Genomic DNA, 27,693 nt, shown 5'->3' on the forward strand with positions numbered 1-27,693 from the left:
GAAGGAATGGCTGATTCTAGAGCTGTAGGACCATAAATTCAAGATGAAACATTGGACATCTTGCTATGCCTAAAAATAAGAATGCTTAAAAAAAAAAATACATACATTGAAGCCAGAATAAAAGGGTTCCTACTGGTCAAAGCTAGAACTATCTAAGCATCAAAATAAGTAAGCACATTAATGAATTCTAAACTACTACAAAAAAGAAGAGGTCTATAATTCTAAATAAATAATGGATAGATGAATAAATACAGAGACATACACATCACAGGCACAGATACATATAGAGAGAGGCATAGACAGATACATAGAAGCACACAAGCATAGAAACAGAGTTACAAAAAGTGAGAAGGGAAGTTAAGAGCAACTGCCCAGAGGGTGATAGAATTGGAAAATCATTATTCTGCAACCATCATGTAAACATTGGCTCTTGCAAGAATCATCAGTGGATGCTAAATCTAAGGAGCAATTTTGTGGAAGTACAGAATACTTTCATGGTCTTAAAAGTTTTGGAAAGGCAGGAAGGAGGGAAATGAATATACAATATGTGGTTATCGGAAAAATGGCCCCCAAAGATATCTGGTCCTAGTCCCTGGAACTTGTAAACGATACTTTATTTGGACAAAGAGTCTTTGCAGATGTGACTAAGGATCTGGAGGTGGGAAGATTACCCTGGATTATCAGGATGGGCACTGAATGCCATCACAAGTGTTCAGGGAGATTTCACACAGAAAAGGCAGTATGAAGAAGGAGCAGGCAGAGATCTGAAGATGCTGGCCTTGAAGACAGAAGGGATGGAGCCACAAGCCAAGGAATATACACGGCCGCTGAAAAGTAAAAGAGGAAAGGAACAGATTCTTCCCTAGAGCCTCTAGAAAAAACATGGTCCTGTCAACACCTTGATTTATGCCCAGAGATACTGATTTCAGACTTCTGGCTTCCAGAAATATGCGAAAATTAATTTTGTTGTTTTAAGCCACAAAAAAATAATCCTTCCTTTAGTGTTTTAATGTCTCTCTCCTCTCACATTTTACTAATAATCAGCAAGAAGAAAGCTCACCATACAATTTCCAACACTCTGGCCAGGAAGTCTCCTTAGCTAGACTACACTGTTTCATTTGGTCTATTTCCTACTTCCCACACAGCTGCAGGCAACAATGTTGCTAAACTTTCTGCAACCACATAAGGATCCTTCCCCTTCCTCAAGTTTCTAACAAAATTTACCTAATTTTCCTGTAACTCTCATCTACAGTCACATCAAAGATCATGATGCTTCTGTTAATAGCTTCTTCAAGACACTGGAGGCCCTTACTACTAATATGCTCCTCAAAGTCAGGGTGCACTCCAAAGCCACCCTCTACAGTTTCTGTTACAACAGTCCTACTTCCAGGTAACAAAATCTATTAAGTAGTTACTGCTGTGTAACAAACAATCCCAACATTTAATAGCCTAAAACATTACTCTCACACAGTCTCTGAGGGTCAGGAATTCAAAAGTGGCTAACAGCTGGATGGTTCTAGCTCATGTCTTCATGAGACTGAACTCAAGCTGTCAGCCAGAGCTGCAGTCACCTCAAGGCTCTACTGGGACTGGAGAACCTGCACCTACGTGCATTCACATGGTTGTGCAATTCTGGATGCTTGCTGGCTGTTGGCTGTTGGTCTCTGTTCCTCTCCACAGGCTGCTAGTGTCCTTACAGTATGAAAGCCTGTATTCCTCAGAGCACAGGGTAAAAGAGAGACAGAGAGATCAGAAACAGGAAAAAGGCACATCCTTTGTGACCTAATCTCAGAAATACCATCACTTCTGCCTTACATACAGGTCATCGAGACCCATTTCTGGGAAGAGATTGCACAAAGGTAGGAAGAGCGGGAGGTAAGGATCACAGGTGGCCAACTTGGAGGGTGGCCACCACAAAAAGCATGGCCCAAATATTGAGCAAACTGAAATGTGGCATGATTTGAATCACTGATGCACTGTAAGAGAAAAAAAGACTCCATGTAAACAATCTTCTTAAGTTGGCACAGTAGACATCACAATTAAAGAACAAAATGTAATTGTGGTACACTGACTCTGTAATGAATAAAATCTGCATAGTCACAATATAAATGCTACAGATGATGTTTATTAAATTCCAGATTTGAAAATCATTCTATAGATTAAATATGGAGGCTTAATTACGATTATTGAACAGAATATAAATACTATCACCTTTAACAAATGTTAAAATGTGAGTACAAATTCCAAAAGATGAGTGGCAAAAGGGACTGAAATTCAGGTAGAAGGAAGGACAAGAGTGCTTTGTGTTTTTAGATTCATCTAGAAGCAAAACTGGGTGGAGAACAGGCAGGGCAGGAACTCCTGCTTTTTATGATACATTCTGTATTAGCTTTGCTTTGTGTTCTGTTTTTCAATTTTCTTAGCTATACACCCATATTACTTTGATTTTTAAAGTTATTCCACTGTATAAAGGACACTGGAGTTAAAATTATTTGAAAGCAATAATGCAATATGAATCAAAAGCCACAAAATTATCTATAACCTCTGACCACGCAATTCTGCTCCAAAGAATTTATCCTAATTAAATCTGTACAACAATAAAGGTATTAACTATAGAGTTGTTTATAATATCAGAAAGCTAAAAATAATATATCAGTAAAAGACTGATTAATAAATCACAATACATATATAAACTGGAGTACTATGCTTCTATTAAAATTAATGCAGACATTTTATTGAAATGAAAATGCAGTCACAATACACTGTTACATGAAAAGGAGATTACAGAAGTACATAATGCAAGACTCCCTTTTTGAAGGTAATATGTATAGGAAGATAAAGAGGCATATATATACTTACGTGTACACACCCCGCACACACATATATTCTAAAAATTATTCTAAAATACCATGCCACCTAGCAGGTAATGTCAAGTTTGAAGTATTTTCCTGTATCATGAGTTATTTGCATATAACTTTTTTAAAATTTACTTATTTTTATTTATTTTTATTTTGTTATCATTAATCTACAATCACATGAAGAACACTATGTTTACCAGACTCTCCCCTTCACCAAGTCCCCCCCACAAACCCCATTACAGTCACTGTCCATCAGCGTAGTAAGATGTTGTAGAATCACTATGCATATAACTTTTATAATATGAAAAAAAACTAGTTTGAAAAGTAATGTATACTTTGACTCTATAACTCCACATAAAAAATTGACTGCAAAAAAATAACAGGATGAATATAAAGCCTTCCACATAAGAATATTTATGGTAAGTTATATACACTAAAAATATTCTATACTGGTCAAGGTCCAGTCAGGAGATAGAAATCACATCAATTATTTTAACAAAAAGAATTTAACATAAGAAACTGTTAACTGGATATTTGAAAACTGAAAAGGCAAAAAAGGAACTCCAATGTATCAAAAAGTAGTTGCAACAAACTACTAGAAAATAACAAGTGTTGACAAAGATGTAGAAAAACTGGAATCCTTGTGCATGGCTGGTAGAAATGTAAAATAGTACAGCCACTATGGAAAACAGTATGGCGGTTCCTCAAAAAATTAAAAATAAAATTACCATATGTCACAGCAACTCCACTTCTAGATATATACTATCCAAAATAATTAAATGTAGAGTTCTGAACAGATATGTGTATACCGACATTCATTGCACAATTATAATCTCCAAAACGCAGAAGCAACCCAAGGGTCCATTTGATGAAGAAATACAAAATGTGGTATTACGTACAATGAATTTTATTCAGCCTTAAAAAAGGAAACTCTGACACATGCTATAACATGGATGAATCCTGAAAACATTATGCAAAGTGAAACAAACCAGTCACCAAAAAAGGGGAATATTGTACGATTCCACATACATGAGATACCTAGAGTAGTTAAATTCATAGGGACAAAATGGAATGGCAGTTGCCAGGGACTCAGAGAGAGAGGAATGAAGAGGTGTTGTTTAATGGGTATAGACTTTCTACTTTGGAAGAGGAAAAGAGTTCTGGGTATGGACAGTGATGATGGCTACACAACAATGTGAATGTTCTTAATGTCACTCAACTGGACATTTAAAAACAGTTAAGATGGTAAATGTTATGTTATGGATATTTTCTGCCAACTAAAATAAAATACTATCTACATAAAGCCTCAGATTATAAAAGCTTTAGTAGCAGCCTCATCAAACTAATGATTCTCATCTTTTCCAACAAAACACCCAAAATTACATTCTTTTAATTTGAACTACCATCAAGCCACCAAGCTATTAGATTCCATGTCTGTGTAATTGATTTTCTAATTTAATCACAGTACTTTACATTTTTCCTATCATACTTAATTTTACCTGTGCAAAAAGAAAAAAAAAGAAAGAAAGAAAGAACTACAATCCCTAGTTCTGGGGAAACAAAAGGAAAAGAGTGGAATTATTAGCAGAAGCATAGATGAGGGGCGGCCCCTGGAGCTGAAACTGGGACCTCTGAGGAGTGTACTCCAGTGTCAGTACCTAGTGGGGGTCAAGAGCTGGTCGTGAGCAGGTGTGAGGAGACTAGTTCTGGGGATTTGGGAAAAACACAAACGGAGTTGCTACACAAACCAATGACTGCTGCAAGGGTGAGGAAGCTGCTGGGTTCACGCTGACTGGACCAGGAAGCAAACCGGAAAAGGCAAGTCTCCTTCTTCCAGCCTTCCAGCCTCCCTCCAATACCTCCTGTGGCCAGAGGCCAATAGAAAACCAGCTGGCAGAAAGAGACCAGGCTTACAAAAAAGGTGTGAGAAAGGTAAGCTTAAGCCTAAGACACAATAGATTTATTAATACTAGCATTTCAGTAAAAATATTAGTAAATATTACAGTTAGAATACAATAACGACAAATAATAAAAATAATACTAGTTACGGGACATGCTAAATGCTTTATAGACTTCACCTATTTAATCCACACATTATTATGTGCATTTTAAAGACAGGGAAACAGAGACTCCAAAACGGCAAGTCACTTGATAGAAGTTGTATACGAGTAGTAAAAATAGCAAAGGTGAAACATAATTTGAAATCTGAATGACCCTCACACCGATGCTTTTAATTAATTAAAATCAATCCAAAGGTCTATCTAAAGATTGACTGCTATGTAAATCATGGTAAATCAATACATACTGCCATTACAAAACATGTTCCAGAAGACTACTTTACAGGGAAATATTCCCAATAAATTGGTATGTTTAAAAAAGGGAAGCTACAAAACAATACATGTAGGAAAACGTTTTTTGAAATCATCATGCACATATGCAGACCGCAGACAAGGAGATGGGCAGCCACATTAAGTGGCTTGTCTTGTCGCTGAGCATTTTCCTGGCTGTTGCCTTTGTCATCATTTGTATCCCTCATGTTTTCCCATGTTTTCCACCTGTTCTACAACAGATACATAACTAAATCCTTATCAAGTATTTTTTTTACTTGACTGGTCTCAGGAACACCAGGACTCTAACAGTTGAAATATGATTAACATATCCCAAAAGATCCGTATCTGAACAGGCTAGGTGCCCCAAGCAACACTATTCATATTGTGAGGAAGGTGTCAGAGAAATATGCAAAGTATAAACCTATTTTTTTGTAAATCCAAAAATTTCAGAACTGTAAGAACAATGCAGTATTTTTTCTTATGTTCCTACAGGTTTTTTATTTGCTTGATTGTTGGAATTGGGAGTTGGAACTGCGCTGTCATTTCAGGGAAGGGAGGAGTAAACGCACCGAGTTAACGCAACTATGCCACAACATGTAACAAAACCACTTCAAGAGCTTGCTGCTCTTATCACCTAAGGATTACCTTAATAAGGGGCCTCTGATGTCACAGTACAGCATTTCAAGGTTCAGCATATAGACAATAATTAGTTAATCATCACTTTTTAAAATCACAATTCCAAAAAGATCACTTACCAAACACTATTCCTTTAGCAAATGGAGGAAACAATTCTGAATGTCGGAATAAGTTTTTGTGAATTTGTAATAGTTCTTTGTGTAGTTTCTTAAAGTCACTGTATCTCTTCCACACGATTATCTAGAAAGAAGAAATTAAAATGTGTGTCTCATAGTGAACCTATTTAGGTTCGGATATCTGAACAACAAATTATCTTTCACTGAAGTTCTCAAAATTGTTGTGCAAACGCAAACAAATATATATATATTCTAACCAATACAGCTGTCTGTAATTAATAATATTTGCTTTAAAAATATAAAGCAGAAATTCTTCCCCCAACTGCTCTATTTTGGTTTTTAAATTTCATCTTAAACAAGTACTGTTTTCTTCATACTGGGAAAATATTCAGCCTGGTACAAAGGTCTCTATCATATAACATGTGACTTAACCTCCATAAAAATCAATTCTATTGGCCTGGAAATGAGCCAGATGTCAAAATATATATTCCACCTCCAAAACAGCATTATAAACACAAAATAGTTAATTTAGACAATTTTTAAACATAAAGTACATACTCAGCATTTCCTAAAAGGATAAATAAGACTAAAAATAAATCGCTGTGTAGCAAGTAATTGACCAGAATATTTACATTTATATTTCATCAATCTTATCTCAATCCCAATTTAAAATAGTAATGAGATTTCTGAAGGCAGGGTGAGTCTTAAGCAGAATACCATTTAAATTGGCATATTTTTAAAAAAACAAAAGTCATCTAGATCATATAATACATGAAAGTAAATTTACCTTTGTTAGTTTGAATTACTGTTTCGCCTTACTCAGATTAAATTAGAAAGACATTTTATAAATCAGTTTGAATTACTGTTTTGTCTTACTCGATTAAATTAGAAAGACATTTTATAAAGAGAAAAGATTTGACATATGGTCTTGCTATCACTGATTCAGTCCCTCAGTCTCCACAAAATAAGAGTAAAATTGAGTTTTAAATTCCATCACTCATAGGTATAGTGGGGCCTCTGCTTCTAAAAAACCTAATTGCCTCACTTCTAACAAACTCAACAGCTAATGCTAATAATAATAATAAGTAAATCTTAGGCCAAGCACATATCCAAGTATAACTTAAGAGACCTTGTCAAAATACTTACTCTTCTTCCCTAAGAAATAAGAAATTCCTCCCTAAACTTTGTTATACCACCGAAAATTCTACCATGATTAGTAAGTTTCCTGTTTTTAATATAGTTATAATCTTAGGAGACAAGTCAGACTATAATATGGATTAATTTAAAGTGCTTCCTCTGATGCTTCCTTTTTTCATTCACTCAACAAAAATAGTCATCAAAACAAATATTTTCATGCCCCTACTTTGTGCTAGGTACTGTGTCGCACAAAGAATGAAGAAATGAGAAACACAGTCCCTGTCTCCAAGAGCTGCCAGTCTAGTTAGGAAGAAGAAAGCAATACAATAACTACATCACGAGACAGCATGATGAACACTGAGAAAGTCAGCCCAAGGGTGTTACAGAAGGAGCACCTGCAGAAAGTATTATCGGAGGTGAGGAGACTGAAGGGCAGTAGTGATTAGACAAGCAAAAGTAAAGAGAGAGAAAGGGATTGGAGATGAAATTTTTAAAAGGAGAGATCCCAAATATAATTACCAGAACTTTGGCTTTTGCAATTGGATAAAAGGCTAAGAGCAAGGGAAAAGTTGTTTTGAGGTAAGACCAATGTTCAATTTTAGACATATTTGATTCAGACGCTTGTGGGCATCTAAATGGAGATGCCCAATAGGATAGACAGGTTTAGAGTTCAAGAGTCAAAACTAAGCAAGATGCATAAATCTGGAAAGTCATCAGCAGAGAGGTAATATCAAGAAAGGTTTCTCAGCATTTGTAACAGGACAAGAGGTCTAACAGTGGAATGAAGAGGAACCCTCACAATGAGGGGCGAGCCAGAGTGCTTCGTTTATAGCACTTGACAGAGCGTTTTATACAAATTGAAGGTTTGTGGCAACCCTGCATCAAGCAGGTCTCTTGGTGACATTTTTTCCAACAACATTTGCTCACTTCGTGGCTCTGTCACATTTTGGTAATTCTCACATTTCAAACATTTTCATTATTACTTTATTTGTTACAGTGATCTGTGTTCAGAGATTACAACTCACTGAAAGCTCAGGTGATGATCAGCATTTTTTAGCAATAAAGTATTTTTTACTTAAGGTATATAAATTTTTAATGCTATTTATGCTGTTTTATGCTATTTAATGCTATTGTTTTGTTATTTAATGCTATTGCATGCTAACAGACTACAGTATAGTGTGAACATAACTTTTTATATGCACTGTGAGACCAAAAAATTAATTTGACTCACTTTATTGCCATATCTGCTTTAGTGCAGTGGTCTGGAACCAAAACCACAAATATCTCCAAGGTATGCCTGTAGGTCTTTAGGAAGGCTGGCTGTGCCACAAAACAGGCCACTTGGATGAAAGAAGATATTTTATTTTAAAATGGATGTGAACAAGATAAAGCTGACAGCAAAGAACCAATAGATCCGGTAAAAGACAAAGCAAAAGGAACTTCCTGAGAAAGCCAAACAAGCACATGAAAAGTAAAAGGTCCCAGGACAGGGAGATTTGATTACAAGTGATACTAATTTTGATGTTTTTTGCTTCTCTATAGTTTCTAAGTTTGATATATGAGTATAATTCTGTCACAGGAAAAAATGATGTTATTTTTATATTTTTAAAACAGCTCAAATGACGGTGGTACTACCCTTCCACGCACTTGAGGAGGAAAATGGGTGATGGGCTTGGGAAAGTAATCTTACCTAAGGTAAATAAATGCCATACCTAAAACCATTATAAACTACACATGGGAGCCATTCAAGACTGTAGCTCAAGGAAACAAACCTGCATACAAAATTTCTATTCCAGTTGGGGTGATTTTCAAATAAAGGCAGAGTAACTTAAGGGCCAAAAGTTAACAATTTAATATAATAATGATAATAATACCATAGTATATAAACCAGTAGGTAAGTCTGTTAGAGTCGGAATCAGAACCTGCCCCCAACCCACCCACCCCGCGATGACAGTCTGTGTTTCTTCACCATCCCTAATTTATTCACTCACACAGTCCTTATTTCTAACACAAGGACTGCAGAACCGAAATACCCAAGAGCAAATATAAACCCTCAAGAAATGCAAGAAACCAGAGCCCTGGAAAATGGCTCCATCCACTACTCCTCTCTTCTTACTTCTTTTATCTTAGACATTTCTAGACATCTTCAAAATGGAAAAGTGAACAAAAGCACAATTTCATTATTTCAGCAAGTTTTGATGTTTATAATTGGACTACACAAAGACCCAAAAGATACATGCAAAAATTACTTTCTCCAATAATGAATTCTTACTTACTGGAAAAAAAAAGTTGTATAACAGCTACTGCTCTAATGAACCAACCGTGCAGAAATTTCTTATTAAAATTACTCTAAATAAAATTCCTCAATTAAATATTAACCCAATCACAATCATATATGCCAGAGTCCAGCTCTGGTGAGTCCCGGGGTCCCTGAAGGAGGAACGGCGTCAGCGACTGACGGAATGAATGAGGACACAGACACTAGCAAAGCTGAGCCTGGCCTGTTTTATTGAAGTTTAGCAAGGTCATGTATGTTTTGAGTATGCAGTTTCACAAAGATTAGATCATTTGATTCTTTCAGAAAAAATGTTCACATAAAGGTCAGTCTTTAGAAATTAGACTATTGGCGCCTTAGCAATCATTAATTTTTTGCACTTATGCTTGCTTGGCTTCCCTGGTGGTCTTGGAACAAACATGACCTGTTCCCTCACGCCTGGTTGGCCTGGGCCCTACTTGTAGTTTCCTTATTATTGATTCTAAAATAGCCATGGTTACTATTCATCTGATTAACAAATAGAGCTAAGTCTATTTTTCTAGATCTAGAGCATTACGTGCAGATTTAAAGAAAAACATCAAAACAGTGTATCATCAGAGCAGTGCAAGACTAAGCTGATTGCAATTGCGGGAACTGAAAACTCTGTATTCCTGGGTAGGTGCCCAGTTTTGGAGAGACAAGCGCGTTGCCCCTGGGGGATGAGGTAAGGGGACAATGACCACTGAGTCAGAAGGCACAGGGGCCCAGTCGGGCCACTTCTCTTCCTAGGGGGGGGAAGCAGGGGCATGTCTGTCTTAGAGTTTCCTTAAACCATTTACAATAATGTCTGTAGGAGTGATCTTTTCTATCGGGAGAGTCTCTGTAATCATGCCAGGCCCTCTGACATGCCATCATTCACGCTGACTGTCCTTTATTGTCCTATTATTCCCCAGGATCCAACAGGTCTGAGAGTCATTTAGAAATTCCTTACGGGCCGAGTTGGGCGGGGAGAGGGAACTAGAACCCACTCAAACAATCTGTTTATTATAACTTGATACTTGTTTCCAATATCTTCTCCGCATTCCCCTCCTCTTATTTTTTAATAAAATGTTGAAATAGTAGGTAAAAGTAATAAAGATTACAGTTTCTAATAGAAAGCTGTTTAACACAGTTTACTTTTTCATAAAAGATAATCTACTTTTTAAATCTTGTGATGCAGAATAAAGATGGAAAGTAGAGTTTAGTGCAGTAGGAAAGCCAGTGTAGTTGGTCAGATCCATGCCTATAAACTGGGTATTGACCCAAGCGAGACAAGGGCAACAACAGCTATGGGCACAGAAGATTTCTCTCAAAACTGGGAGAGTGAGGTTCTGAGCCTCACCTCTGCTGATCCCCAATTTCTCACCTGATGGCCCCCCTGTGACTGTGCCTGTCTTAGGTTGTTCCTCCCTTGAGGAATCTTACCCGTCTCTGGCTAACCAGTCACCTTCTGGGGCCATACAGGGAGATGTAAAGTTGGTAAGTGAGAGAGAAGCAACGTTCTTTGAAAAGCTTTTTTTTTTACTTCTTTGCAGATTTGTGCCCCGTGGCTTCTATGCCCAGCAGTTGTCTTAAGGTATCTTTACCACCTGGAAGAATTAGGGGGATCTTGCCTCTGGCATTTCTCCCAGGGTATTTTAAATTTGGTTTTCCAAATTAGATGTGTAAGTGAGCAATAACATTTCCAAACACCATAATAATAAGGAGAGATAGCGGGGATGTTCCTTTCAGAGGCCGGCATTGCGGTTCCTTCTTTCCGGGCGTCTGGGCTGTGCCATCAGAAGGGGTGGTTCAGACTGGCTCCCAACACATATATATATATACTACAAATTTAGCAGAAGCTTAATTTTCATTAAAAACATTCCTTTAAATATTTTTTACATGAAATAAATGTTTTCAGATCATATCACTTAATGATTCCATACCTCTCTTGTATTTAACAAAACCAGTCAACTCGATTAATTTTGTCCTTTTACTCTCACATAGTATTTTAAACTTGCTGGATCATCTTTTCTTGTAAACAGTATTTTCTTGCATCCAATATTTTCATGCAAACCATACTATTTGTTTATGGATTGTCTTTCCCCCCTTTTCTAGAGTTTATTCTTTCCCTTGACACATTTCTGATATTCTCAGTTTTCCCAAAACTATTTTATTTATAAAACGATTTGAAAGTTAGAGATTTCTGATATGATACATAAAAAGTTCTATTTTAGTTCTTTTTTCCCAAACTGCACCAGTGAGACTTACTACCAATAAACAAACAGAGGTATAGGTTACTTTTTTTAAAAAGTGGGGAGGGAAGGCACATCTCCATTTACCCTTCTGCAGGTGTCTGTGCTCTAGAGAATCTACTGAAGAGGCCACAGTAACTGCTACTGTCCCCTCTGAGATTTACCCATGCTGCTCTTAATAAATAAAAATGTAGAGGAATTTTTAAAAGGTAAAAAGAAAGCTATCCTGAATAATTCTCAATTACTCACTCCATGTGAGTACTTTGGCATTCTCAAGAAAAAAACTCTGCTATCAGTAGTATGCACCAAGGTGTGTGTGTGTGTGTGTGTGTGTGTGTGTGTGTGTGTGTGTGTGTGTGTGTGTGTGTGTGTGTGTGTGTGTGTCTGAACACCTATGTACATGATATATATGGAAAAACAGCAAAATTTCTCCCATTTTATAAGGATAGCATGTTATTAGCCCTATATTTGGGTAGACTAACAGTACACCTTCTAAGCCCTATATTTAGGTAGACTAACAGTACACCTTCGAAGCCTGGCTGAATTCTAAAGCAGTAAATAAATGAATCAGTTAAGAGAAAATGTGAAAAGACAGGATATGGAAAAATATTCTAGATGGTGAGTTCTATCCTAAATGAGAATTCCAATGTTTAAATGAAATACATGGGCAACTAAGAAGTGTTATTATAATTTCAAGGTTATTCTATATGATGAATCAGCTAAACAGAAGACAATTTTTTTAAGATTTTATACCATTTCTAATAAAGGACCATGCAATCATCTAACTAAAGGACACTTACAAGAGTTTTCTGATGAATGGTTCACCAACAGTTGTTATTATAAAAGGGTATTCCCCAAAAATGGATTAGGAAATGGCAGAGAGTATTTTCATGGATAGGTTGGTTCAGGATTCTCCCTGGAAAAGCGGAACATCAAGCTACAAACTACAGCACAGTAATCAGACAATGTATTCAAAGGAAACACAACCCATTTTCAACTTCAACAGAGTTGTAAATTTTCAAAAGCACAATGGCCTGCTGTTGACTACTAATGCAACATAATTAGTATAATTCTGAAGAATCGTTCATACTAATCAACTGACTGAAAAGTACTTCAATCAATGGTGCAAATTACTTCCTTTGCCATTTCAGAAGGATATACTGTACAGATACAGAAAGAGAGAAATAAAGATACATCCTTTTCTTCTAAAATTACAATATTACAATGTTCTCTTCTTGGCTATTGGAAGGGAAAAATGAGATATCTTTAAACCCCTAAGGAAAACAGCATGAAATCTTTTATAAATGTCACACACTAAAAGCAACTGATAGTAAACAACTTAAATGCATGGATCAAGCCTTACTGAAGGAGTAGTGGGGCTTGTGGCTAAAAAGCAAACACATATTCCACCTAAAGACATTAAAACTCAATAGGGAAGGCAAAAAAAAAACTGTTGCAGAATCAGGACTGCCAACTTACATCTGTTTTAAACACCCTGGTATGAAGAAGAAAAAAAAAAGTATGTCCTTCTAATCTTAGTGTAAATGAGCAGGTACCAATGAAAGTAAATCAAAAAATGTTAGAAGAAGCAAGCTCCTCACTTAGGATTCCTAAAGGTATATAACAAACACAAAGGATTACAAATAGAGAATTCCACAATTTTAAGCAAAACATACCAACCTGGTATCATTTGAGAGGAAAAGAGTCTGCAAAAGAATTAACTACAAAATGTTGGAAAGAAACATGGACACCCAAAGCACTTTTCCAAGATGTCAACATGTCAACTTGACATAAAAGAGGAAGTAGATAAATACCCATAATTTACTATTATGACCTTCAAAAGTAATACTCTTCACCAAAAACTTACCCTTTTTTTATTATATAGGCATCATGATTATGAAATAGGTAAATAGGGGCCCTTAACTAATACTCAAATCTTATGAGTGCTAGTTATCAGAAAAATCATCACATTATTGAACAGTATTATAATCCCTGAAATTCTTATTTACATAATTTAACACATACTAAAATTCAACAAATATTTAATAGGTCTAAGTAACTCCTTAAAGAATTCTTATTTATATAACTTAACACCTCCTAAAATTTAACAAATACTTAATAGGTCTGAAATAGGACACTTCACCCACTATTTTGTGAGTTGAGGACTTTCTCCAGACAAACATACAAATAATTCAATTTCCTCAATAAAGAATTTAATTACATTTTTTTCGAATATATACAATAAAATTTTTGTAGGAATAAACATGTTACCTCCTGGACATCCTCTGGATTTCTTCGTGAAACAACCTAAAACAAAACATACATAGAAATATCTACTCATTATCAAAATTTAAGATTTCACATTTGTATAATTAATTTCAACAGTATTTGTATGAAAAATTCAACTTGATTAAAGGAAAAGAAGTTACATCATTTACACAGAATTCAGCTATATAATAACTTCACCATCTGAAGCACATAATAAAATATTAAACAAACAGGCAGCTAAAATACACTCCACATGCTAAAGTTCAAGTATTACCATCACAAAAGAATACCTCAAGCATTCACTCTTACATGACATAATGCTAACATGCTAGTCTACACCCTTCCCAGCCTACATATAAATGAGAAACAGAAAAAACATTTGCACTTGGGCATTGCTCTGTATAATTTCTTACAACTGTATATAAATCTACAATTAGCTCAATAAAAAAATTTTTTTAAAGGCAGCCACAATGTTCAAACACACCAATGTCTGTAAGATGTAATCAGGGACCAACTAATGGTGAAGAAGATAACAAAAGTAACTTACAAAAAATTATATATAGCATTCATGGACAAATAATCCTATCAATATTCCCTGAGCAAAAAGGAGGAAGGAAGATTCTTTCAGACTTTTCTAATCACAAAAGTCAAAAAATCTAGCACCATTTAGAAAGATTTCCTCACAAAATTTATGAACAGAAAGCTGGGTGCTTAAATCATCAAACAGCATTACACAGTGGGAAAATCCTACATTAGATACATAACACCTATGTAAGTGTCAAATTCATGAATTTGATGCTACAATATGCATTTTGCCAAAACAGAAAGATACATCAAACACTTTAAAATGGTTGCCTACACAGAGAAGACAAGTAGTGATTCTACAACATTTTGCTATGCTGGGGTTTATAGTGGGGACCTGGTATAGGGGAGAGCCTAGTAAACATAATATTCTTCATGTAAGTGTAGATTAAAGATAACAAAAAAAAAAAGAAAGAAAAGGGGGATTACTCCCTGATAGGATAAAACTAACTGTAAATCAACGATTAATACATGTTTTAAATATCCTTATTTTGATCACTTAAAAGGTGTAAGATGATCAGCTATGGAGGTACACTTTTCTGATAATATTCCTTTCTCTTAAAAAAAAAAAAAAAAAGTAGTTCCCATGTGGTGACCTCCAATGAGTTCTACACAATGGTATAAAGGGCATATCAAAGTGTGGGCAAAGGGTCTGTTTATGTTTATACAGAGGATCAAAGCCTAATTTGGCTACCCAGAAAATGAACTAAGATACGATATGAAGAACTTCCAACATCAGCACTCTCTGGAAGAGTCATACCAGAAGATGATCATCAAAAAAACCTCAACAAAGATCCAGGCAATGCTGCAGTTGTAGCTGCATCCATCCCACTGGTTCCTGGACTTGCCATTGGAATGAAGAAGGAGATATCTAAGCTGGCCTGTGCTTTCAGTAAAACAACAAATTTGACTGGATCTATACTGTTGGAACTCAACCAAGAACTAGGAGAAGTGCAAGTTGTAGCACTCCAAAATCTTACAACTACAGACTAACTACTGTTAAAAGAACATATGGGATGTGAACAGTTCCCAGGAATGGGTTGTTTTAATTTGTCTGATTTCTCTCAGACTGTTCAAGTACAGTTGGACAATATCCATCATATCATAGACAAATTTTCACAAATGCCTAGGGTGCCTAACTGGTTTTCTTGGCTTCACTGGAGATGGCTGGTAATTATAGATCTGCTTTGGTTATGTAACTGTATTCCTATTATGTTAATGTGTGTGCGCAATTTAATTAGTAGTTTAAAACCTATACATGCTCAAGTTACTCTACAAGAAGATATGTCAAAGAAATAATCAATCCTCCCATGTTTCCTTCCATCTGCTACCTCTATAGCTTTCCTTCTTCCTTCCTAATTATAACCCTTAAATAGAATTCGTGCCTCATATCGAATTTACCAAGTATCATAATTCCTCCAAGTGGTAAAGATACCTCAAGACAAATGCTGGGCATAGAAGCCACAGGGCATAAATCTGCAAAGAAGTAAAAAGCTAACCTTTTCAAACAATATGGCTGCTCTCTCACTTACCAACTTTACATCTCCCTGTATGGCCCCAGAAGATGACTGGTTAGCCAGAGACAGGTAAGATTCCTCAAGGGAGGAACAACCTAAGAAAGGCACAGTCGCAGGGGAGCCATCAGGTGAGAAATTGGGGATCAACAGTGGTGAGGCTTAGAACCTCACCCCCTCTGTTTTGAGAGAAATCTGCTGCATCTGTGGATGTTTTATTGCCCTTGTCTAGCTTGGATTAACACATACTCTACAGGCACACACCTGATCATCTACATTTGCTCTCTTACAACACTAAACTATGTTTTCTATCTTTATCTTGTATCTACCTACCACTTGAGCATTTTATTAAAAATAATAATAATAATGACGATAATAATAAAGGGAGAAATGTGGGATCCACATACAAATCAAGTATAAAAATCAAACGAATATTCATATTTGACCTGATTGTTTATAGTTCATAATGCGTGATCAAAACCGAAAGTTTCTGTGATGACTGCCCTTGTACTGTTCACCATGTAAGAACTTATTCACTATGTAAGAATTTGTTCACCATGTAAGAACTTGTTCGTTATGCTTCAGAAGATTGGAGACTGATGAGAATTAGGCTTGGGGTGGATTAATGATTGTGCATTGAGCATTGACTCCCCTATACAGAATTTTATTGTTGTTAACAACCATTTGATCAATAAATATGAGAGATGCCCTCTCAAAAAAAAAAATAGCATTTCATTTAGAAAATAAACACAAATTATATGTTAAACATTTATTTCATGGAATAAAGATGTTTATTCATTCCAGGTATGTATTATAATACAAGTAAAATTAGCTATAGAAATTTGTTCAGGTGGAAATAAAGGCATTAATCTCAAAATTATCATCATAAAAAAAATGGTTGCCTACGGATGGGAGGAAGAAAACAGTCTTTGATGACTGGTGGCAGGACCAGTAACTGGAGATTATTATCAAATCAATACTACTCCTGAGGTCCAAAACAAAAGCAAGAAATGTACCACTTAAAGTCAGACAAACTCCAATTCAAATCACAGTTCCTTCACTTACAGACCAGATCTCCTCAATAAAATGGGGCCAGTGCTCCCTGCCCAGGCTGGCTGTTATGATACAAATAAGAACACAGCAAGAAGTCCGTAACTAAAAAGTGATCGCCCTCTCTCTGTTACAGACAGTTTAACTGTCTTGAAAGGTCCCACCTAAGAATTCTAGACAGAAAAGGTTTTCATTTACTTGCCACTCCATTCTCCAACTTTCAAGATACATAAATTTGGTGAAATCTCTTGGCAATTTTCATCAATTTAAAACAGTGCTGTCCAACAGAACTTCCTCTGTTGATGGAAAGAAATGCTCCCTAACTGCACTGTTCAACACAGTAGTCCCTGGCCACATGTATGCATGTGGCTACTGAGCAGTTGAAATATGGCTAAAGAGAATGAAGTGAATTTTTTATTTTATTTCATTTAATTTAAATTTAAATAGAAATAGCCACATACAGCTAATGGCTACTGTATTAGACAACACAGATTTACAATAAAAGTCTAGAACAGGTAACTAACAACAACATATTACTCAAATATTGAATTTTAGCTATTACTTTTCAACACTAGCTCTCCCTCCAAAACACACACACCTTCCTAAAAGTATGGTGTCTCACATAATTAGATGATTTGGGCTTTGCCTCCTATACATTTTTCTTAAATTTTTGTAAAATGGACTCACGAGAAGAAAGTCAGGGATAATACATTCACTAATAATCCATCCCCCAAGAAGAATAAACTTATGTTCATTGGCAGTAAGGTTTATTCAGGTGTTACATTTTTCTGAAAAACTAATAGATTTCCTGCATCTACAAATCAATCATTTTATGAATATACTAAAGTATCTTACTATTTTTTTAGTTTTTTTTTTTTTTTTTTAGTTTTTTTTTTTTTTTTTGAGAGGGCATCTCTCATATTTATTGATCAAATGGTTGTTAACAACAATAAAATTCAGTATAGGGGGGTCAATGCTCAATGTACAATCATTAATCCATCTCAAGCCTAATTCTCGTCAGTCTCCAATCTTCTGAAGCATAACGAACAAGTTCTTACATGGTGAACGAATTCTTACAGAGTGAATAAATTCTTACATGGTGAACAGTACAAGGGTATTCATCACAGAAACTTTCGGTTTTGATCATGCAATATGACCTATAAACCATCAGGTCAAATATGAATATTCATTTGATTTTTGTACTTGATTTATATGTTGATCCCACATTTCTCCTATTATTATTATTATTTTTATTTTTAATAAAATGCTGAAGTGGTAGGTAGATGCAAGATAAAGGTAGAAAACATAGTTTAGTGCTGTAAGAAGGCAAATGTAGATGATCAGATGATCAGGTGTGTGACTATGGACTAAGTATTAATCCAGGCTAGACAAGGGCAGCAAGACATCCACGGATGCAGAAGATTTCTCTCAAAGCAGGGGGGGTGAGGTTCTGAGCCTCACCTCTGTTGATCCCCAAATTCTCACCTGATGGCCCCCCTGCGACTGTGCCTGTCTTAGGTTGTTCCTCCCTTGAGGAATCTTACCCGTCTCTGGCTAACCAGTCATCTTCCGGGGCCATACAGGGAAATGTAAAGTTGGTAAGTGAGAGAGAAGCCATATTGTTTGCAAAGGTTAGCTTTTTACTTCTTTGCAGATTTATGCCCTGTGGCTTCTATGCCCAGCACTTGTTTCGAGGTATCTTTACCACCTGGAGGAATTATGATACTCGGTAAATTCGATATGAGGCACGAATTCTATTTAAGGTTTGTAATTAGGAAGGAAGAAGAAAAGCTATAGATGTAGCATATGAAGGAAACTTGGGAGGATTGATTATTTCTTTGGCATATCTTCTTGTATAGTACCTTAAGTATGTATAGGTTTTAAACTACTAACTAATTTGCACACACATATTAACATAATAGGAATACGGTGACATAAACAAAGCAAATCTATAATTACCAGCCATCTCCAGTGAAGCCAAGAAAACCATTTAGGCACCCTAGGCATTTGTGAAAATTTATCTATGATATGATGGATATTTTCCAACTGTACTTGAACCATCAGACAAATTAAAGCAGCCCATTTCTGGGATCTGTTCACATCCCATATGTTCTTTTAACCATAGATAGTCTATAGTCATGAGATTTTGGGGTGCTACAACTTGCACCCCTCCCAACTCCTGGTTGAGTTCCAACAGTACAGATCCAGTCAAATTCGTTGTCTCACTGTATGCACATGCCAGCCTAGACATCTCCCTCCTCCTTCTTATGGCAAGTCCAGGAGACGGTGGGCTGGATGCAGCCACAACCGCAGCATCGTCCGGATCCCTGTGGAGGCTTTTTGATGATCATCCCCCGGCACGAGTCCTCCAGAGAGTGCTGATGCCGGAAGCTCCTCCTCATATCGTATCTTAGTTCATTTTCTGGGTATCCAAGCTAGGCCTTGATCTTCTGCGTAGAAACAAACAGACCCTTTGCCCACACTTTGACATGCCCTCTATACCACTGTGCAGAACTCATTGGAGGTCAGCACACAGTAACTGCTTTTTTTTTTTTTTTTTTAATTAAGAGAAAGGAATATTATCAGAAAAGAGTACCTCCATAGCTGATCATCTGACACCCTTTAAGTGATCAACATTAAGGATATTTAAAGCATGCGTTGATCTTTGATTTACCAATAGTTTTATCCTGTTAACGAGTAATCCCCTTTTCTTTCTTTCTTTCTTTCTTTTTTTTTTTTAATTTTTAATCTACACTTACCTGAAGAATACTATGTTTACTATGCTCTCCCCTATATCAGGTCCCCCCTAACAACCACATTACGGTTACTGTCCATCAGCTTAGCAAAATGTGGTAGAGTCACTACTTGTCCTCTCTGTGTTGTGCAGCCCACCCTCCCCTTTCTCCCTCCCCCCCATGCATGCTAATCTTAATACCCCCCTTCTTCTTCCCCCCCCTTATCCCTCCCTGCCCACCCATCCTCCCCAGTTCCTTTCCCTTTGGTACCTGTTAGTCCATTTTTGGGTTCTGTAATTCTGCTGCTGTTTTGTTCCTTCAGTTTTTCCTTTGTTCCTATACTCCTCAGATGAGTGAAATCATTTGGTATTTCTCTTTCTCTGCTTGGCTTATTTCACTGAGCATAATACTCTCCAGCTCCATCCATGTTGCTGCAAATGGTTGGATTTTTCCACTTCTTATGGCTGAGTAGTATTCCATTGTGTATATGTACCACATCTTCTTTATCCATTCATCTACAGATGGACATTTAGGTTGCTTCCAATTCTTGGCTATTGTAAATAGTGCTGCGATAAACATAGGAGTGCATCTGTCTTTCTCAAACTTGATTGCTACGTTCTTAGGGTAAATTCCTAGGAGTGGAATTCCTGGGTCAAATGGTAGGTCTGTTTTGAGCATTTTGATGCACCTCCATACTGCTTTCCACAATGGTTGAACTAATTTACATTCCCACCAGCAGTGTAGGAGGGTTCCCCTTTCTCCACAGCCTCGCCAACATTTGTTGTTGTTTGTCTTTTGGATGGCAGCTATCCTTACTGGTGTGAGGTGATACCTCATTGTAGTTTTAATTTGCATTTCTCTGATAATTAGCGATGTGGAGCATCTTTTCATGTGTCTCTTGGCCATCTGTATTTCTTTTTGGAGAACTGTCTGTTCAGTTCCTCTGCCCATTTTTTAATTGGGTTATTTGTTTTTTGTTTGTTGAGGCGTGTGAGCTCTTTATATATTCTGGACGTCAAGCCTTTATCAGATCTGTCATTTTCAAATATATTCTCCCATACTGTAGGGTTCCTTTTTGTTCTATTGATGGTGTCTTTCGCTGTACAGAAGCTTTTCAGCTTAATGTAGTCCCACTTGCTCATTTTTGCTGTTGTTTTCCTTGCCCGGGGAGATATGTTCAAGAAGAGATCACTCATGTTTATGTCTAAGAGGTTTTTGCCTATGTTTTTTTCCAAGAGTTTAATGGTTTCGTGACTTACATTCAGGTCTTTGATCCATTTTGAGTTTACCTTTGTATATGGGGTTAGACAATGGTCCAGTTTCATTCTCCTACATGTAGCTGTCCAGTTTTGCCAGCACCATCTGTTGAAGAGACTGTCATTTTGCCATTGTATGTCCATGGCTCCTTTATCAAATATTAATTGACCATATATGTTTGGGTTAATTTCTGGGGTCTCTAATCTGTTCCACTGGTCTGTGGCTCTGTTCTTGTGCCAGTACCAAATTGTCTTGATTACTATGGCTTTGTAGTAGAGCTTGAAGTTGGGGAGTGAGATCCCCCCTACTTTATTCTTCTTTTTCAGGATTGCTTTGGCTATTCGGGGTCTTTGGTGTTTCCATATGAATTTTTGAATTATTTGTTCCAATTCATTGAAGAATGTTGCTGGTAATTTGAGAGGGATTGCATCAAATTTGTATATTGCTTTCGGCAGGATGGCCATTTTGACGATATTAATTCTTCCTAGCCATGAGCATGGGATGAGTTTTCATTTATTAGTGTCCCCTTTAATTTCTCTTAAGAGTGACTTGTAGTTTTCAGAGTATAAGTCTTTCACTTCCTTGGTTAGGTTTATTCCTAGGTATTTTATTCTTTTTGATGCAATGGTGAATGGAATTGTTTTCCTGATTTCTCTTTCTATTGATTCGTTGTTAGTGTATAGGAAAGCTACAGATTTCTGTGTGTTGATTTTGTATCCTGCAACTTTGCTGTATTCCGATATCAGTTCTAGTAGTTTTGGAGTGGAGTCTTTAGGGTTTTTTATGTACAGTATCATATCATCTGCAAATAGTGACAGTTTAACTTCTTCTTTACCAATCTGGATTCCTTGTATTTCTTTGTTTTGTCTGATTGCCGTGGCTAGGACCTCCAGTACTATGTTGAATAACAGTGGGGAGAGTGGGCATCCCTGTCTGGTTCCCGATCTCAGTGGAAATGCTTTCAGCTTCTCGCTGTTCAGTATAATGCTGGCTGTGGGTTTATCATATATGGCCTTTATTATGTTGAGGTACTTGCCCTCTATTCCCATTTTGCTGAGAGTTTTTATCATGAATGGATGTTGAATTTTGTCAAATGCTTTTTCAGCATCTATGGAGATGATCATGTGGTTTTTGTCTTTCTTTTTGTTGATGTGGTGGATGATGTTGATGGATTTTCGAATGTTGTACCATCCTTGCATCCCTGGGATGAACCCCACTTGGTCATGGTGTATGATCCTTTTGATATACTGTTGAATTCTGTTTGCTAATATTTTATTGAGTATTTTTGCATCTACATTCATCAGGGATATTGGTCTGTAATTTTCTTTTTTGGTGGGGTCTTTTCCTGGTTTTGGTATTAGGGTGATGTTGGCTTCATAGAATGAGTTTGGGAGTATTCCCTCTTCTTCTATTTTGTGGAACACTTTAAGGAGAATGGGTATTATGTCTTCTCTGTGTGTCTGATAAAATTCCGAGGTAAATCCGTCCGGCCCCGGGGTTTTGTTCTTGGGTAGTTTTTTGATTACTGTTTCAATTTCTTTGCTTGTAATTGGTTTGTTTAACTTTTGTGTTTCTTCCTTGGTCAGTCTTGGGAGGTTGTATTTTTCTAGGAAGTTGTCCATTTCTTCTAGGTTTTCCAGCTTGTTGGCATATAGGTTTTCATAGTAGTCTTTAATAATTCTTTGTATTTCTGTGGAGTCTGTCGTGATTTTTCCATTCTCATTTCTGATTATGTTGATTTGTGTTGACTCTCTTTTTCTCTTAATAAGTTGGGCTAGAGGCTTATCTATTTTGTTTATTTTCTCAAAGAACCAGCTCTTGGTTTCGTTGATTTTTGCTATTGTTTTATTCTTCTCAATTTTGTTTATTTCTTCTCTGATCTTTATTATGTCCCTCCTTCTGCTGACTTTAGGCCTCATTTGCTCTTCTTTTTCCAGTTTTAATAATTGTGATGTTAGACTATTCATTTGGGATTGTTCTTCCTTCTTCAAGTGTGCCTGGATTGCTATATACTTTCCTCTTAAGACTGCTTTCGCTGCATCCCACAGAAGTTGGGGCTTAGTGTTGTTGTTGTCATTTGTTTCTATATATTCCTTGATCTCTATTTTGATTTGTTCATTGATCCATTGATTATTTAGTAGCATGTTGTTAAGCCTCCATGTGTTTGTGAGCCTTTTTGTTTTCTTTGTAGAATTTATTTCTACTTTCATACCTTTGTGGTCTGAAAAATTGGTTGGTAGAATTTCAATATTGTGGAATTTACTGAGGCTCTTTTTGTGAGCTAGTATGTGGTCTATTCTGGAGAATGTTCCATGTGCACTTGAGAAGAATGTATATCCTGTTGCTTTTGGATGTAAAGTTCTATAGATGTCTATTAGGTCCATCTGTTCTAGTGTGTTGTTCAGTGCCTGTGTGTCTTTACTTATTTTCTGCCCGGTGGATCTATCCTTTGGGGTGAGTGGTGTGTTGAAGTCTCCTACAATGAATGCATTGCAGTCTATTTCCCTCTTTAGTTCTGTTAGTATTTGCTTCACATATGCTGGTGCTCCTGTATTGGGTGCATATATATTTAGAATGGTTATATCCTCTTGTTGGACTGAGCCCTTTATCATTATGTAGTGGCCTTCTTTATCTCTTGTTACTTTCTTTGTTTTGAAGTCTATTTTGTCTGATATTAGTACTGCAACCCCTGCTTTCTTCTCACTGTTGTTTGCCTGAAATATGTTTTTCCATCCCTTGACTTTTAGTCTATGCTTATCTTTGGGTTTAAGGTGAGTTTCTTGTAAGCAGCATATAGATGGGTCTTGCTTTTTTATCCATTCTATTACTCTATGTCTTTTGATTGGTGCATTAAGTCCATTTACATTTAGGGTGACTATTGAGAGATAAGTACTTATTGCCATTGCAGGCTTTAGATTCGTGGTTACCAAAGGTTCCAGGTTAGCTTCTTTAGTATCTTACTGCCTAACTTAGCTCGCTTATTGAGCTGTTATATACACTGTCTGGAGAGTCTTTTCTTCTCTTCCTTCTTATTCCTCCTCCTCCATTCTTCATATGTTGTGTGTTTTGTTCTGTGCTCTTTTTAGGGGTGCTCCCATCTAGAGCAGTCCCTGTAGGATGCCCTGTAGAGGTGGTTTGTGGGAAGCAAATTCCCTCAGCTTTTGCTTGTCTGGGAATTGTTTGATCCCACCATCATATTTAAATGATAGTCGTGCTGGATACAGTATCCTTGGTTCAAGGCCCTTCTGTTTCATTGCATTAAGTATATCATGCCATTCTCTTCTGGCCTGTAGGGTTTCTGTTGAGAAGTCTGATGTTAGCCTGATTGGTTTTCCTTTATAGGTGACCTTTTTCTCTCTAGCTGCCTTTAAAACTCTTTCCTTGTCCTTGATCCTTGCCATTTTAATTATTATGTGTCTTGGTGTTGTCCTCCTTGGATCCTTTCTGTTGGGGGTTCTGTATAATTCCATGGTCTGTTCGATTATTTCCTCCCCCAGTTTGGGGAAGTTTTCAGCAATTATTTCTTCAAAGACACTTTCTATCCCTTTTCCTCTTTCTTCCTCTTCTGGTATCCCTATAATACGAATGTTTTTCCTTTTGTATTGGTCACATATTTCTCTTAGTGTTGTTTCATTCCTGGAGATCCTTTTATCTCTCTCTATGTCAGCTTCTATACGTTCCTGTTCTCTGGCTTCTATTCCTTCAATGGCCTCTTGCATCTTATCCATTCTGCTTATAAATCCTTCCAGGGATTGTTTCACTTCTGTGATCTCTTTCCTGACATCTGTGATCTCCTTCCGGACTTCATCCCACTGCTCTTGCATTTTTCTCTGCATCTCATCCCACTGCTCTTGCATTTTTCTCTGCATCTCATCCCCTTGCTCTTGCATTTTTTTCTGCATCTCTGTCAGCATGTTCATGATTTTTATTTTGAATTCTTTTTCAGGAGGACTAGTTAGGTCTGTCTCCTTCTCAGGTGTTGTCTCTGTGATCTTTGTCTGCCTGTAGTTTTGCCTTTTCATGGTGATAGAGATAGTTTGCAGAGCTGGTACAAGTGACCGCTGGAAGAGCTTCCCTTCTTGTTGGTTTGTGGCCTTTTCCTGGGAGAATAGCGACCTCTAGTGGCTTGTGCGGGGCAGCTGTGCGCAGACAGGGCTTCTGCTTCCTGCCCAGTTGCTTTGGGGTTTATCTCCGCTGTTGCTGTGAGCTTGGCCTGGCTGGGGCTGTTCCTCCAAAATGGTGGAGCCCCGTTGGAGGGGGAGCGGCCAGGAGGCTATTTATCTCCGTAAGGGGCCTCTGTGCTCCCTGCTGCCCAGGGGGTTAGAGTGCCCAGAGATCCCCAGATTCCCTGCCTCTGGTCTAAGTGACCTGTCCTGCCCCTTTAAGACTTCCAAAAAGCACTCTCCAAACCAAAACAACAAGCAACAATGAGAGAGGGAACAGAGAGAATGGGAAAAAAAAAAAAAAAAAAAAGGAAAAAGCAAGCGATTTTTTTTTTTTTTTTTTTTTGTCCTCAGGTGCCGGTCCCAGGCACTCGCTCTCTGGTCCTGCTGCCCTGTCTCCCTAGCACCAGGGTCCCTGTCCTTTCAAGGCTTCCAAAAAGCACCCACCCACCGGTCCCGCAGGGAAGGAACGCTCGATATTCTTTGTCCTCAGGCACTTGTCCCAGACACCCGCTCACCAGTCCCGCCGCCCTGCCTCCCTAGCACCGGGGTCCCTGTCCCTTCAAGGCTTCCAAAAAGCACTCGCCAAAAAGAGAGAAAAAAAGGGAAAAACGCGCGATTTCTTCCGTCCTCAGGTGCCGGTCTCAGGCACCCACCCACCGGTCCCACAGGGAAAAACGCGGGATATTCTTTGTCCTCAGGTGCCGGTCCCAGGCACCCGCTCACCAGTCCCGCCGCCCTGCCTCCCTAGCACCGGGGTCCCTGTCCCTTTTAGGCTTCCAAAAAGCACTTGCAGAAAAGAGAAAAAAAAAAGGGGAAAAACGCGCAATTTCCTCTGTCCTCAAGTGCCGGTCTCAGGCACCCGCCCACCAGTCCCGCAGGGAAAAACGGGGGATATTCTTTGTCCTCAGCGCCGGTCCCAGCCACCCGCTCACCAGTCCCGCCACCGTGCCTCCCTAGCACTGGGGTCCCCGTCCCTTCAAGGCTTCCAAAAAGCGCTCACCAAAAAGAGAAAAAAAAAAAAAAAGGGGAAAAACGCGCAACCTCCTCCGTCCTCAGGCACCGGTCTCAGGCACCCGCCCCCAGGTTTCGCAGGGAGAAACGTGGGATATTCTTTGTCCTCCGGCGCCGTTCCCAGGCACCTCCTCACCGGTCCCGCCACCCTGCCTCCCCAGCAACGGGGGCCCGTCCCTCTAAGGCTTCCAAAAAGCGCTCGCCAAAAAAAAAAAAAAAAAAAAAAAAAACCGCTCCGGTTTCTCTCCACCCGCCGGGAGCCAGGGGGAGGGGCGCTCGGGTCCCGCCGGGCTGGGGCTTGTATCTTACCCCCTTCACAAGGTGCTGGGTTCTTGCAGGTGTGGATGTGGTCTGGATGTTGTCCTGTGTCCTGTGGTCTCTATTTTAGGAAGATTTTTCTTTGTTATATTTTCATAGCTCTATGTGTTTTTGGGAGGAGATTTCCACTGCTCTACTCACGCCGCCATCTTGGCTCCGCCCAGTATCTTACTATTTTAAATAATCTTCTTTTACAACTGACAAAAGAAATTATTTCCTGGTTTGGTGTGAATATTAGAAGTATTACATTTTGGATTTTCTTCAGGGAAGACATTCCTGGAAATCAAATATATATGTACTACATAAGCAAAATACCTAATAATAGCCATAATTTTAAAACCATCTTATTACAAATAACCAATTTGACTATGATTACTCATCCACATTCTTTGTGGCTCTCATATTTCTGCTATGTGCTTGGGTTGGAGGGAGAGCAACACAAAGCCCCTGCCTGCAAGGAGCTCACCGTCTAGTAGTTTGCATGACTTGGCGGGGAAGGGGGCTTGAAGGGAGAAATGCAGGGTGGGGCAGGCTGTATTTCCCAATTTTATTTTAGTGTCTCAAAGAACAGTAGTGTGCTAAGAAACAGATTGGGAAGCAATTCATTCTAGACGCTTCCCATAACCCTGAATGCTCACTGACGAGACCACGACATTCCAGAAGCAGTCAAGAACAGTTTAGTGGTTTAAGACTTTCAATGTCATGAGAATAAGTTACTCAGGATTATTAGAGAAAATACAGAAAATCAAAGTTTAAGTATTCTTAAACTACTTAAGTGAAGGTCTTTACTCTAGTTTTAGGCTTACAAGAGGAACTTCTCTTCATCCTCAAATACTTCTCACATGAACAAAAGAATTTTACTTAAAAGAGTTCAGAAATTTAAATCAAAACCTATTTGCTGAGTTAACTATGCCTTTCCCCAACAGCCTAAACAAAGTTTAGTGAAAATCATGTCTAGAAAGTACAGAGCCGTGCTTTCCTAATTCTTCTCCTTCCTCTTTGGTTCTTCTGCTTCTCTTTTGTATGTTCCTCCTTCTACCCCCCCCCCCCCAACAGTCTGTGAGCAGAGATTCCTACACTCTGTTTCTTAGCCTTCTTGATAAGAGAGAAAGTCTGTATCTGTGCTAATACTGTTCAAGGTACTGTGCTAGGCAAGGGGCGGTAGGAGCTGGGCAGGGGGGAGGACCC

The 27,693-nt window shown here is 37.9% G+C and overlaps 1 protein-coding gene across 11 annotated transcripts in view; it reads right to left on the bottom strand.

Moving 5' to 3' along the window:
* RPS6KC1 (ribosomal protein S6 kinase C1) overlaps positions 1-27,693 on the bottom strand; it is a 388,511-nt gene that overhangs the window by 330,836 nt on the left and 29,982 nt on the right. For 5 of the 11 annotated variants that reach the window (XR_012122859.1, XM_073216955.1, XM_073216956.1 and 2 more), the window contains exons 2-3: positions 13,876-13,911; positions 5,944-6,064 (exon numbers count right to left, since the gene is read on the bottom strand). The exons of 2 other annotated variants lie outside the window; for them this stretch is intronic. Coding sequence is in view for 5 of the 9 variants with exons in the window: in XM_073216955.1 (XP_073073056.1) it covers positions 5,944-6,064; positions 13,876-13,911 (157 nt within the window). In the remaining 4 variants the exon portion in view is untranslated. The remainder of the gene's footprint in view (positions 1-5,943; positions 6,065-13,875; positions 13,912-27,693) is intronic. 4 more of the 11 variants (XM_073216959.1, XM_073216958.1, XM_037009919.2 and 1 more) reach the window with 2 other exon arrangements.

Source organism: Manis javanica, chromosome 11 (assembly GCF_040802235.1).
Source record: "Manis javanica isolate MJ-LG chromosome 11, MJ_LKY, whole genome shotgun sequence".
Taxonomy (NCBI): Eukaryota; Metazoa; Chordata; class Mammalia; order Pholidota; family Manidae; genus Manis; species Manis javanica.